General features: G+C 41.0%; 1 protein-coding gene across 1 annotated transcript in view; it reads left to right on the forward strand.

The window, feature by feature from the left end:
* Positions 1–11,026, forward strand: part of ADCY2 (adenylate cyclase 2) — a 369,586-nt gene that overhangs the window by 307,198 nt on the left and 51,362 nt on the right. The window contains exon 15 of the mRNA XM_081825785.1: positions 4,180–4,291. Within this exon, the coding sequence (XP_081681911.1) occupies positions 4,180–4,291 (112 nt within the window). The remainder of the gene's footprint in view (positions 1–4,179; positions 4,292–11,026) is intronic.

Genomic DNA, 11,026 nt, shown 5'->3' on the forward strand with positions numbered 1-11,026 from the left:
CCCAAAGGTGTGGGATGTAGCTTAAAGCAGTAATTTAGGGAGAAATTTGCGGCTTTAAAATGTTTATATTAGAAAAGAAGAAAGGGTTAAAATTTGTTGTTGAAGTTTCAACTTAGGAAGCCAGAAAAAGATGGGCAAATCAAGTAGAAGGTAATAAATACTAATGAAGAAAGAAATCCAGAAAATAGAGAACAACCAATACAGAAAATTAACAAAGCAAAAGTTGGTTCTTTGAACAAGTTTAAAAATTCCTAAACCACTAGCAAGACTGATCAAGAAAGAGAGATAATCACAGAATCACAGAGCACCCAAACTAACATAAGGACATAAGGAATAAAAGAAGATTCACTACAGGTCCTACAGACATTAATGGATAAAATATGGAATATTACAAATTACTCCAGACCAAAAAGATTTACAATTTACTTAAAAGGGGAAAATTCATTGAAAAGCAACCCTACCAAAACAGCAACATAATGGGATAGAAAATTTTAATGGGTGTATATCTATTAAATTTATTGAATTTGATTTTCTAAACATTCCTACAAAGAAAACTTCCCCCTACAGTGATTTCTTTGTGAATTCTACTGAACATTTTAAGAAAATAAGATGGAAGGATCTGGCCAAATATTGTCAAATTTCATAATTTTGAGTGGATTAAAATGTCCTATTCATGGAAAGCGGCTCAGATTGAGGCTAAAACCAAAGGCTACCTCTGTACTAGGTACAGGAGATCTCACTAAAATTAAAAGACAAGAGGTGAAAAATAAAGGATGGAAAACAGCTATTCCAGGAAACAGTTTACAGGAAAAAGAAAGCTGCAGGAATAAAAACTTCTGACAACATGGAATCAAGTGGAAGGCATTCAGCACAAGAAATAGAAAGACTTGCATAATGGTACAGTCACCAAGAAGACTGAGCAATTGTAAATCTTCATGCACTCCAGCATCCCTTTGAAAGAAAGAGAAGCAATTAGAATGTTCAGATATATTGACAAACCCACAGTCCTAGCCGGAAATATTAATACATTCTAAAATTGACAGACCAAATTGAACCATTAAGTCAGCCCACTGGGAATTTGACTAACTCATCCGGCTCTGACAACAGACATATTTAGGGAACATGCTTTGTTTCCAGTGAAAGGAAATAGATAACATTTTTAGAAATCCGTAAGACACAACAGAAGTAAATCATGTTCATCACATCCTAGAAGAAAAATAAATTGTCAAAGTAGAAATAATAGAGGCCGCAATCTCTGGTCAAATCTAATGAAATTAGAAGTAACAGGGGCAGACCAAAAATAATCTTCTTGTGGAATTTATAAATTAGACTTCTGAGTAACTCTTGTATTAAAAGGAAATGGAAATTGAAATTATAGGCTTTTTAGAGAAGAACAACAATGAGTAACTACAAGTCAAAAACTGTAGGATTTGGCTAAAGCAGTAGTTATAGGAATATTTATGTCCTTAAATGCATTTATTAGAAAATATAAAAGATTGGCAATAAATAACAAGAAAAAAGTAATATAAGTTTGTGTAAAGAAAGAGGAAGCAATTGTTAAAATTTAAATCAGAAACTAATTATATAGAAAACCATCAGAAAGCATAGACCTTAATAATAAGCCAAAAGCTCATTCTTTGTAAAGATCAGCAAACACGCACAGTTTCAAAAGTCTGATCTAGAGAGAAAAAGAAAAAGGACATTAAGGTCAAGAAAACGATGCCTCAAAAATGGAGACTTTTAAAATTAAAAGAATATTGTGTAGAATATTTCACATTTGAAAATCTAAATCTAAATTTTCCAGGAAAATTATCAAAATTGACTCAAGAAATAAAGCCAGTAAACAAGGCAGAAATGTGACACGTCTACTCCTAAAAACCAAATCTGGGTCAGGAATACAACTGAATGGACATAAATCCTTGGCCACACCACTTAATAGAGGTATGACTTTAGGCAAGTTATTCAGCTTCTCTGGGCCTCCGTTTCTCCTTGGTAAAATGAAGTAATGATAGTAACTACTATCCATGATTATGGTGAGGATTAAGTGAATTCTGCATATAAAGCATTTAGAACAGTACTCGGCACAGAGTAAACTATCTTCATATCAGCACCATCTTGTATCATGTCCTCGCCATGATCATCACCATCATCCATCACCATCACCATCACACCATCCATGTCATCACCATCACCATCGTTTACCATCGTTGTCTTATGACCATCACTATCATCAGATGGTTTTACAGTTGACATTTACCAAACCTTCTAGAAGAGACCATTGATGTGTTATTTAAACAGTTTCAGACCTAAGAAAAAGATGTAATGTTTCTGAACTCAACCTTATGAAGCTAACATTACCTTGATACCAGAAAGGAACCAGGCAGCACAGAATCAGAGCAAGCCCATCAGAGCTCTCCTGTAAAACTGGGTGAGAAAGACGGCAAACACAAAATCAGCAGATGAGTTACTGTGTCCCACTTCAGTCACAAGAGTGCCAAGAGGCCTCCATTCCTCTGAGGTGTTGACTGTTTCACACTCCCCTCCCCCCTCACTGCCTGGCTAAGCAGGAGGCTCTGAGATTATGTGTTAGGGAGATGTGAGACTGGTGGCTTCTGACCAGAGACTGAGTCCTGGAGTGCTGTCTGAAAGCAGGATATTCTAGATAGGGGAGGTAAGGACATATGGTGCTTACCTCCACTGCACTGTAAGCAGCTCAAAACAGGTATGACATCTTGCTTGTCTGTGACATTACATACAGCCTAGCATGGGGCTAGATGTATTTGGTGTATATACACCCTTCTAGCAGAGACTTAGTGTTACTCATAAAATGTGAACAAATGTCATTATCTGGCTAGGCATTTGAAAGCACTGGGAATCGCTCTAGCAGATAACTCAGTGCCCAGTGCATCACCGAGTCAGGCTCACGTTTGGGTTTGAAGTCAAGCTTTTGTTGACCTTGCTTGATGTGTAAATCATCCCGTTAGAGAGGAGGTATTTGAGAGTGTGCGCTGAGTGGAACCTTCCCATCATGACGGCCTCAGGCACTGGTTATCTGCTTTGTTTCTGTCACTGTGGACTCACAGCTGTGCACATGTGTTGCTGAGTTGCATCTGAGCCTTCCGTGCATCCATATTCAGTGTTGTCGCTCTGTTCTCTGGGCCAGTTCTTCTGTCTCCTCAGTGTCTCTGGCCAACCTTGCTGTTAGAAGGTTCCATTGCAGTCTGAGAGACCCCTAACCTCTCCTTGGATGTCTCATTTGAATTTCAACTCTGATTATTCATTATGGTTCAGCTCTTTTAATACCCCTGAACACTTCTATCCTTGGATTAAATGAGGTTCGAAGAGGCTTTGAACTTTTTAATGATTTAAAGGATATCTCCGGGCACCTGGGTGTCTCAGTCGGTTAGGCCTCTGACTCTTGATTTTGGCTCGGGTCATGATCTCGGCGACATGAGATTGAGCCCTGCATTGGGCTCTGTGCTCAGTGGGGAGTCTGCTTGAGATTCTCTCTCTCTCAAAATCGAATAAATAAATCTTTAAAAAACTAAAAAAAATAAAGGATGTCTCAGAGAGGCATGCAATTCTTATAAATGCTTTCATCTACCTGCAGCCTGTCGGTGGCAGAATTGTAACTTAATTTTTCACGTGATCATAGGGAGAAGCTTGCATGTTCATCAGCTTGTGCAAGAATGTGAAGGCCATGGTCCCTGAAATCTTTGGGGAACCTCAGTAAACATTTAGCTGCATGATTGCTGAAAAAAGTTGAATCCGGTTGGATTGTACTTGGGAGGGCAAGTACTTGGTGTTTCCTAAGTGAGCAGGAGTAAGGATGGGCCAGGGGGTCCTCAAAGGCATCGGATGAGGCTGCTCCTCTGGAGAAGAGGCCAGGCCCAGCCATCAAAGTGCTAGTTGTGTAAGAGAGTCAGAAAAGAGATGGTTTTGCTTTCACAAGGACCTGCTGCTTGTAGGGCAATTTTGATAAATGAGCAAGATGATCAGACACAATTGCGGATACACTTTTCTCTGGACGTATATTTGGTTTTAGCTCCATTTTCATTTCTCAGAAGGTGAGTGAGGAATGAAGTCCCCATTACGTTAAGCCCAAAGTGTTACTGATGGCTTTCCAGAATAATGGAAACTCCCCCCACACTAACCTGTTCCTTTTCGTTCCCCTGGTAGAACGTCCATTCTCGGGATCTCCTTCGGAGCTGCATTTCTCTTGCTGGCCTTCATCCTCTTCATCTGCTTTGCTGGACAGCTTTTGGTAGGTACTTCAAATGTGGAACTTCTTTGAAAACTGTGCTCATTGAATGAAAACTGATTGCTTGCTTGAAACGGGAGCTTGTTGATTTACCATTTCGGGCATTTACAGATCCCAGCAAAGCAGCCTGCATGCTTTATGTCTGTGGCCCAGAATATCAACCGAGGCGGTTCGTGCACAGCCAAGACACTAATTTGAACATTATTTGAAGTGTTGGCTGTCACGCCATAAAACTATATTCATGTTTATTTATTTCTGTCACCACTTTGTATCCTCTCTGACTTTTCAGGGTATTTATAGCAGTAAACACTAGTATAATAGGAGGTTTTTTCTGTACAGGGGAATTAAAATTTAAACCAAATATGTCTTTTATGTCCGCTATCAAGATAGAAAATTTTGGAACATTTGAAAATAGCAAATGTAAAAATATATTTTTTTAGTGTTTTAATTTAAATCAATCATCGCAAGCTGTTACAGTTCAAGTGCTAGTTCAGGATGTAAAATCTAAGTGTATTCTTGAGTCCAAAGTAAGTGGTTCCATGAGAGCATCATAGGAAAGCCAACAATGAGATAAAAGTCCAAAAAGATAGTGTTTTATCTTGTGTGGAAACAAGAGAGGCCACGCTGAGCCAATTTCCAAGCATCGGGTACATTCTAGTCTGATGTGTAGAAATCTTTGAGCCAAAAAGTGTTAAGATTTCAGAGTATGTCTCTGTCTCTCAACAGTGGACACTCTATACCTATGTCTCTGCCATATACCTTTGCAAACTGATGCGGGGTTTGTTTGCTAGATCATAGTTCAGATGTTTCAAATCGGACTCGAAACTCTTCCCAAAGTGGCACTATGGTTTCGGATTTCCTGGAATGCACACGTGGCTTCTCAAACTTCTTTAAAATCCCCTGAAAACTATAGGTTGTAAATATTGCCCCATGGGAATCCTTGTCAAGTTTCTAAAATGCTTACCTACAAAGAAGTCTGGTTTTCCATATTCACATTTTCCTTCGTTGGAAAAGCACACGGGCTCCCCCCTCTGTTTTCCCTGCCCCCAGAAGGCTCCTACAGCCCATTTCTCGGGGTTTCAGAACAGGAACTATCCCTCGTGGTCCTGCTGGAAATCCAGGCCTTTTTCTGCTTACAACAGCTTCTATCATTGTGCTTAAATGGCCCCGTTTCTCATTTGCTGTTCCAAGGAATCCAGTCTTCAGGGTGGGGGGAGCATAGTGTATTTTTAAGGTTTCAAGCTGACTTTTTCTTTCCGCTAATTTGCTATTGAAAAGAGACAGAGAAGGGGGGGCTGGAAAAAGAATCTCCAGAGCAACTTTAAACTGCCTTTGAGAGAATGCTTTTGCTCTTACGTAATGTCTCTCCTCTCGGCCTGGGTATAATCCAACCAACGGCTCATGGCTCCTTGTCTCTCCCGGGCCCACCCTGTGGTGCTTCGGGGCTGTTGGGATTCCACACCCACAGGCCTGATTTCTCCTTCCCAGGGTCTTCCTAAGACCCTGACACCCACACACCAGATGCAAGGGAATCCGTAACTCTGTGTTGTCTTAAAGGGAACGTTTCAGTGCTGGGAATGAATGGGTGCCTGCCTCCTCCTCGAAAGAAGCCTGATTTGGCCAAAGTGGTCAGGAAGCCTGGGCTTGAAGACGTCTGTCTTTCTGAACTTGAATTAGTAGGATCAGGGAATGAGTCTCCCCCCATTCCCACCAGTGACCGGCTGTAATCCTTGGTCGAGAGGTAATCCTGATAAAATTCAAGAAGGGATTCTTCTCATTCTCATATGAGGTTCTCTGCACTGTTTAAAGGATTCTGTAAGGACTTTTTTCTAACCATCAACATCAAACAAATTAAGGCAAGGCCAATGTAAAAAGGCTTTCAGTGTGCTTTCTGTTCTACCTTCCAAATTCAATGAAAAGTGCTATGTGTCACAGATAATCCCAGTGGTCATGGAGAACATGCATTACATCCTAACTGCACATCCCCTGACCTCCTGGAAACCTGTCAGTTGTAGGAAGTGTTCCTATGATTTCATTTATTTTTGGATAAAATACTGAGTTTCTGAAAGTGTATTTAATATCCCAGAAATATTAATATCCTCCATATCCTCCCATTAACATATGTTAACTTAAATGCCAGAGGCAACATTGATGCTCATAATACTGGCACTAAATTCTCCGGATGAAGAATTCAAGTAAAATACTTGGGTAGAGGAGGTTGAGAAGAGGTAAGCCTGACGGGGATTTTTCCTCCGAGAGCTTTACCTTTGTCCCCCCTGGGGACCTGCCTGCCATTGACTTGTCATTACTATAGAGCTGGGTTTGATTAAAAAAAAAAAGTAGAGGCCCATTAAAATGGGCAAAAAATAAGAGTGATCGTGAAATGCAGGGTTTTTTGTGTTTTTTTTCCTTTTGCTAGAAAAATCAGAGACTTGTTCGGTGTGAGAAAAAAGTCAGGGAACATATTTGTTACCACATTTCCTGCAATGAGAAGCCAGGAGCAAACCTCTGTCTGCTCCCCGCTCCTGCCCCCCCTGCCCTGGCGGCTCCCCAGCAGCCCCCCCACCCCGCCCCACGTGCCCACTTCACCGTGTGGGTGGGCCCTGCAACTGCTTGCCTTCTAGAAACTTTCTCAGAAACCCACCAGCCCCTGCAATGGGCCCTTCCTCGAGCGCCGTGCAGCTTAGGATCTGTGCCATAGAATTTAGCACTTGATTACATAACAACTGATTTGACTCCCCCTCCTTTTTTTTCTTTTTTTCTTGGTTGAGTGTGACTGTTGTTTCCCCTTACATAGAGTGGGTTTTCTGAGAATTGTTTCCCGCACTGGCTTTCTGTCCCCCAGTGAAGCCAGCAGAATGCTGCCCACAGACCTGCCTTCTCTCATGCACTACAATTCCTTGACTCTGATCGACTTCGACTTGTTTCCACGGTTGGAAATAATCTCCTGGCCTTGCCCAACCAACTCTGAGAGCCCACCTTTGTCACACCCACGTCCCTCGTGCCTACTGGTCGGGCTTCCCGTTTTGTGCTATTATCTGTGATCTTTTCGATGGAAAGGGCGCTAGCGAGTTTGCTGCGGCCCTGTTTTGTTCATTGTAGTACTTCAGGCACTTGAGATACAAGATAAATATTGAATCTCAGTAAGCTTGAAGGAATGTTGGGTTGCACCCAAAGGCAGCCTCCTGGCCCTGCTGCGCAGAAAACGTCTCACTCTCCCCCTCCCCCGGGGGGACTTTTTCTGAGCATGTGGCTCTGAGTTCAGCCCCAGTCACCAATCCCTGCTGCCAAGGCTGCCAGGCCCCTGCCCAGCCGGAGTCCTGGCCTGTCCCCATCCTCCCTTGTCAGTGTCTGCAAGCATGCTGCCTCAGTGCCTTCCCAAGGTTAGCATTTCAGGATGGCAGACCTTGAGAGGCAACAGGAAACTCAGAGATGACCTTGTCCGGCCCCACATTTTGTGGACGAGAGGTGCCCAGCTCTGGAAGTGCTATGTGCTTCAGCCGGTATCCACTTCCAGTCATTTAGGGGAAAAGTTTTGGAAGGTGCCAGCTGTGTCTGGAGAGAGTCACCAGCAGGGGAGTGCCCAGCACCAGGCAGGGATGTCCACGTTCATGGTCGTGGGCACGAGTGGCCTTGCAGTCGTAGCTAAGCATCCACTGGTCAGAATCACACTGGAAAGTCAAGACCACCTCATAGAGAACCTCATTCATCTTTCCCTCTGGTCTAGTTTCCTGATACACATTATTCAGCTGTTGGCCCAGTTTATTTAAAACTGGATTCTGGGGAAAGTACAGCTTCATCATAGAAGACATTTGGAAAGATGGGGAGGGGGTGGGGAAAGTTAATTTACGAGTGAATTTAGACTCTATAAGCTATTCTAGTAAGAAGTACCTTTCATAATAATACTTTGCAAAATGTTCTCACATAAATGAGACTCCTTCAAATATGAAAATCTATTATTTTACTTGATAACAAAACAATCCAGTTTACCTAACTAGAAACTAAAACGTAGAATAAGAGATTCAAGTTTACATTTTCGTTATAGTCAGCGATGAAAGTAATAATACTTGTCGTAATATTAGTAATAATAAATACACAATTACTGCCAGATTTAACACGAAACTACCTGAGTGGACTTACATCTCTGTAACAAATACAAGAGAGTGGCTCTAACCAAAAATACCACCAAGAAAACCAACCCCCAAAGCATCTTTTAGAACAGGGATGCCAGATAACAGTAAATGAAAATGCTGGCATGCTCAGAAGAGATTTTTCTCTCAATGTGGTTGCCTCGTGCTTTGTGTAGCAGAGATTCTGTGATGCCCGCCCACCAACCCTGTTCCTGACAGAGATGAAAGCACAAACATCAAGTTTGTCCTGTGGAAAGAAAGTAGGTCACACACTGGCTCATAGAAAAGCTTTCTACCCCACAGAAGCGTTTTTCCCTTGAAGTCTATTTTCTCCAGTGTCATATAATTCTGCCAGCATTCTTTCATACTTTCCCACTGTCCTTTCCTTCCCTCTTTCTATTCAGCTTTTCCTTGTCAGTATGTGGGCGTTAGGTGTGTCTCTGGTAAACAACATCCAGTTGCATGTTACTTCCTCTGATCTAGCAGTCTCTCTCTTTTAACTGACAAGTATAACACATTTGCGTGTATTATAATTACCACCACAGTCTTATTGTGCTTTTTCTTTAATCCATCATGTGTCTTCTTTGTTTCTACTTATTTTTCCCTCTCTCCTGTATTCTCTTGGATCCATGGAATTTATTTATTCTCCTTTATTCCTTCTAGTGTCTTGGAAGTTTTATATCCTAGTATTTTCTTTTTACTGATTAACCTAAAATGTATAACGTACACAAGACTAACAGAACTCAGTAATATCTCCATCTTGTTGTTGAAGAATACCATACTCTAAATCTGATCATTCTATCTTACATTCCATTATTGAATATGGAAGATGGAATAAGATGATCAGATTCTTGAAACTGGAAACTCAGTAGTTATGCTGAAGAAAGTAAGATGAGAGCTGGGTAGGTAACCTATAAAACAGCACAGAAAGATAGAGTGTTGGTTAAATTTTTCTAAATTTGAACTGCTGTTATTCATTGTCATCATCATTCTTGTTGTATATCAATATCTCACCTTTTTCCCTGAATATCATTCCTTCCCCCAGGACTCAGTCTCCATATTCCCAAAGGATTGTTCCTTTTCTAATCTTTTCAGTAAGAGCCTGTGCATAATGTAGTCAGCTTTTGTATTTTAAAAATGGTCTGTTTTTTCTTCATTGAGTTTGTGATAATTTCTAACATTGTGAAAACATGAGTCCATATTTTCCAAGGAGAAATCCACAGTCTAATTGCTATTGCTTGGTAGCTAATATGTCTTCTTTCTGGTTGTTTTGTAGATTTGCTCTTTGTCAATCGTGGGCCATAGATTCCTTGTGTTGAGGTACAGGTTTGCTTTCATTTTCCTGTTTGGGAGTCAGGATGTCACATCAGCCACGGAGCTCAGGTTTTGCTCCAGGTCCGCAAAGCTGCTGCTCCATAGCGCCTTGTATTTTGCTTCTTTCCTGGTCCTTCTGTTCTCTTTTTCTCAAACTCTCATTACAAGTGTCTGGAATCTTCATTGTACCTTCTGTGCCTCAAGATTCCTTTCATGTTTTTCATCCCTGTCTTTCTGTGCTATTCTGTGGGCTATTTCCTCAGAGCTATCCTACTCTCTTCAGCACAACTACTGAGTTACTCAATATCTACATTTTTATCTTTTGAGAGTCTTTGTGGATCATTTTTAAAATGCATCTGTTATTTTCTCTTAAGGGCTCTTTCATTATGTACTCTAATCCATCTTTGATTATTTTAATGTTATTTTCACAACTGTTTCAGATTGATAATGATACCTGAAGATCCTGTGGTGCTAATTCTACTTTCTGCTGTGTCTGTTGATTCTTCCTCTTAGGCCCATTGTCCTATGTAGTTCATAATTTCTTTTTATTTTGAGGTCATGTTCAGTGGGAATTACCCTCCAACAACTAGCAGGAACTCTAAGGACTTTCTCTGGTCTTTGACCCAGTTCAAAACCCCTCAACTTGAAGTTCCTATTACGAAGCATATAACATAATTTCAAACCCATCACCCATATTTAGAGTTAGAATTTATCATTGGAAGTTTGTTGATACTTCCTGAACTAGTGCATGAAGTTTTTCTTGACTTCACATGGAGGGAACAGTCTTCGGAGGCTTCTGGGATTTTTTTGTTTGTTGTTGTTGAAGTATAATTAACGTACAGTATTGTGTTAGTTTTAGGTGTACTATATAATGATTCAACAATTCTATACATTACTCAGTGCTCGTATGATCCAGTAATTCCACTATTGAGTATTTACCCAAAGTAAATGAAAACACTAATTTGAAAAGAGATAGGCACCCCTGAGGCTTCTGGTTTTATTCAGGGATCTTGGTCTCAGCTGCCCACCCTTTGCAAGCCCAAGGCAACATCTTCTTTCCTCCTGTGAGCATCAGAAGCCCACCCCTTAGGTGTCACAGCTTGTGTCCAGTTCCAGAACACTCCTAGGCCAACCCCACAGCCTCAGTCCCTCGGTGAACTCCTTCTTCGCTTCTGGCTGCTGGAAATTTCTCTTTGAAGAATAAGTGGCTGATACACATTAAGATAAGATCATTAAGATAAAGATAAGATAACATAATGAGTAAGCCTCTGTTGAGTCCCTACTCTTTGCTCAACACTGTGCTGCTTTGGGAATACAAAGA

This window comes from Leptonychotes weddellii, chromosome 7, assembly GCF_054177405.1.
Source record: "Leptonychotes weddellii isolate Sample4059 chromosome 7, ASM5417740v2, whole genome shotgun sequence".
Lineage (NCBI taxonomy): Eukaryota > Metazoa > Chordata > Mammalia > Carnivora > Phocidae > Leptonychotes > Leptonychotes weddellii.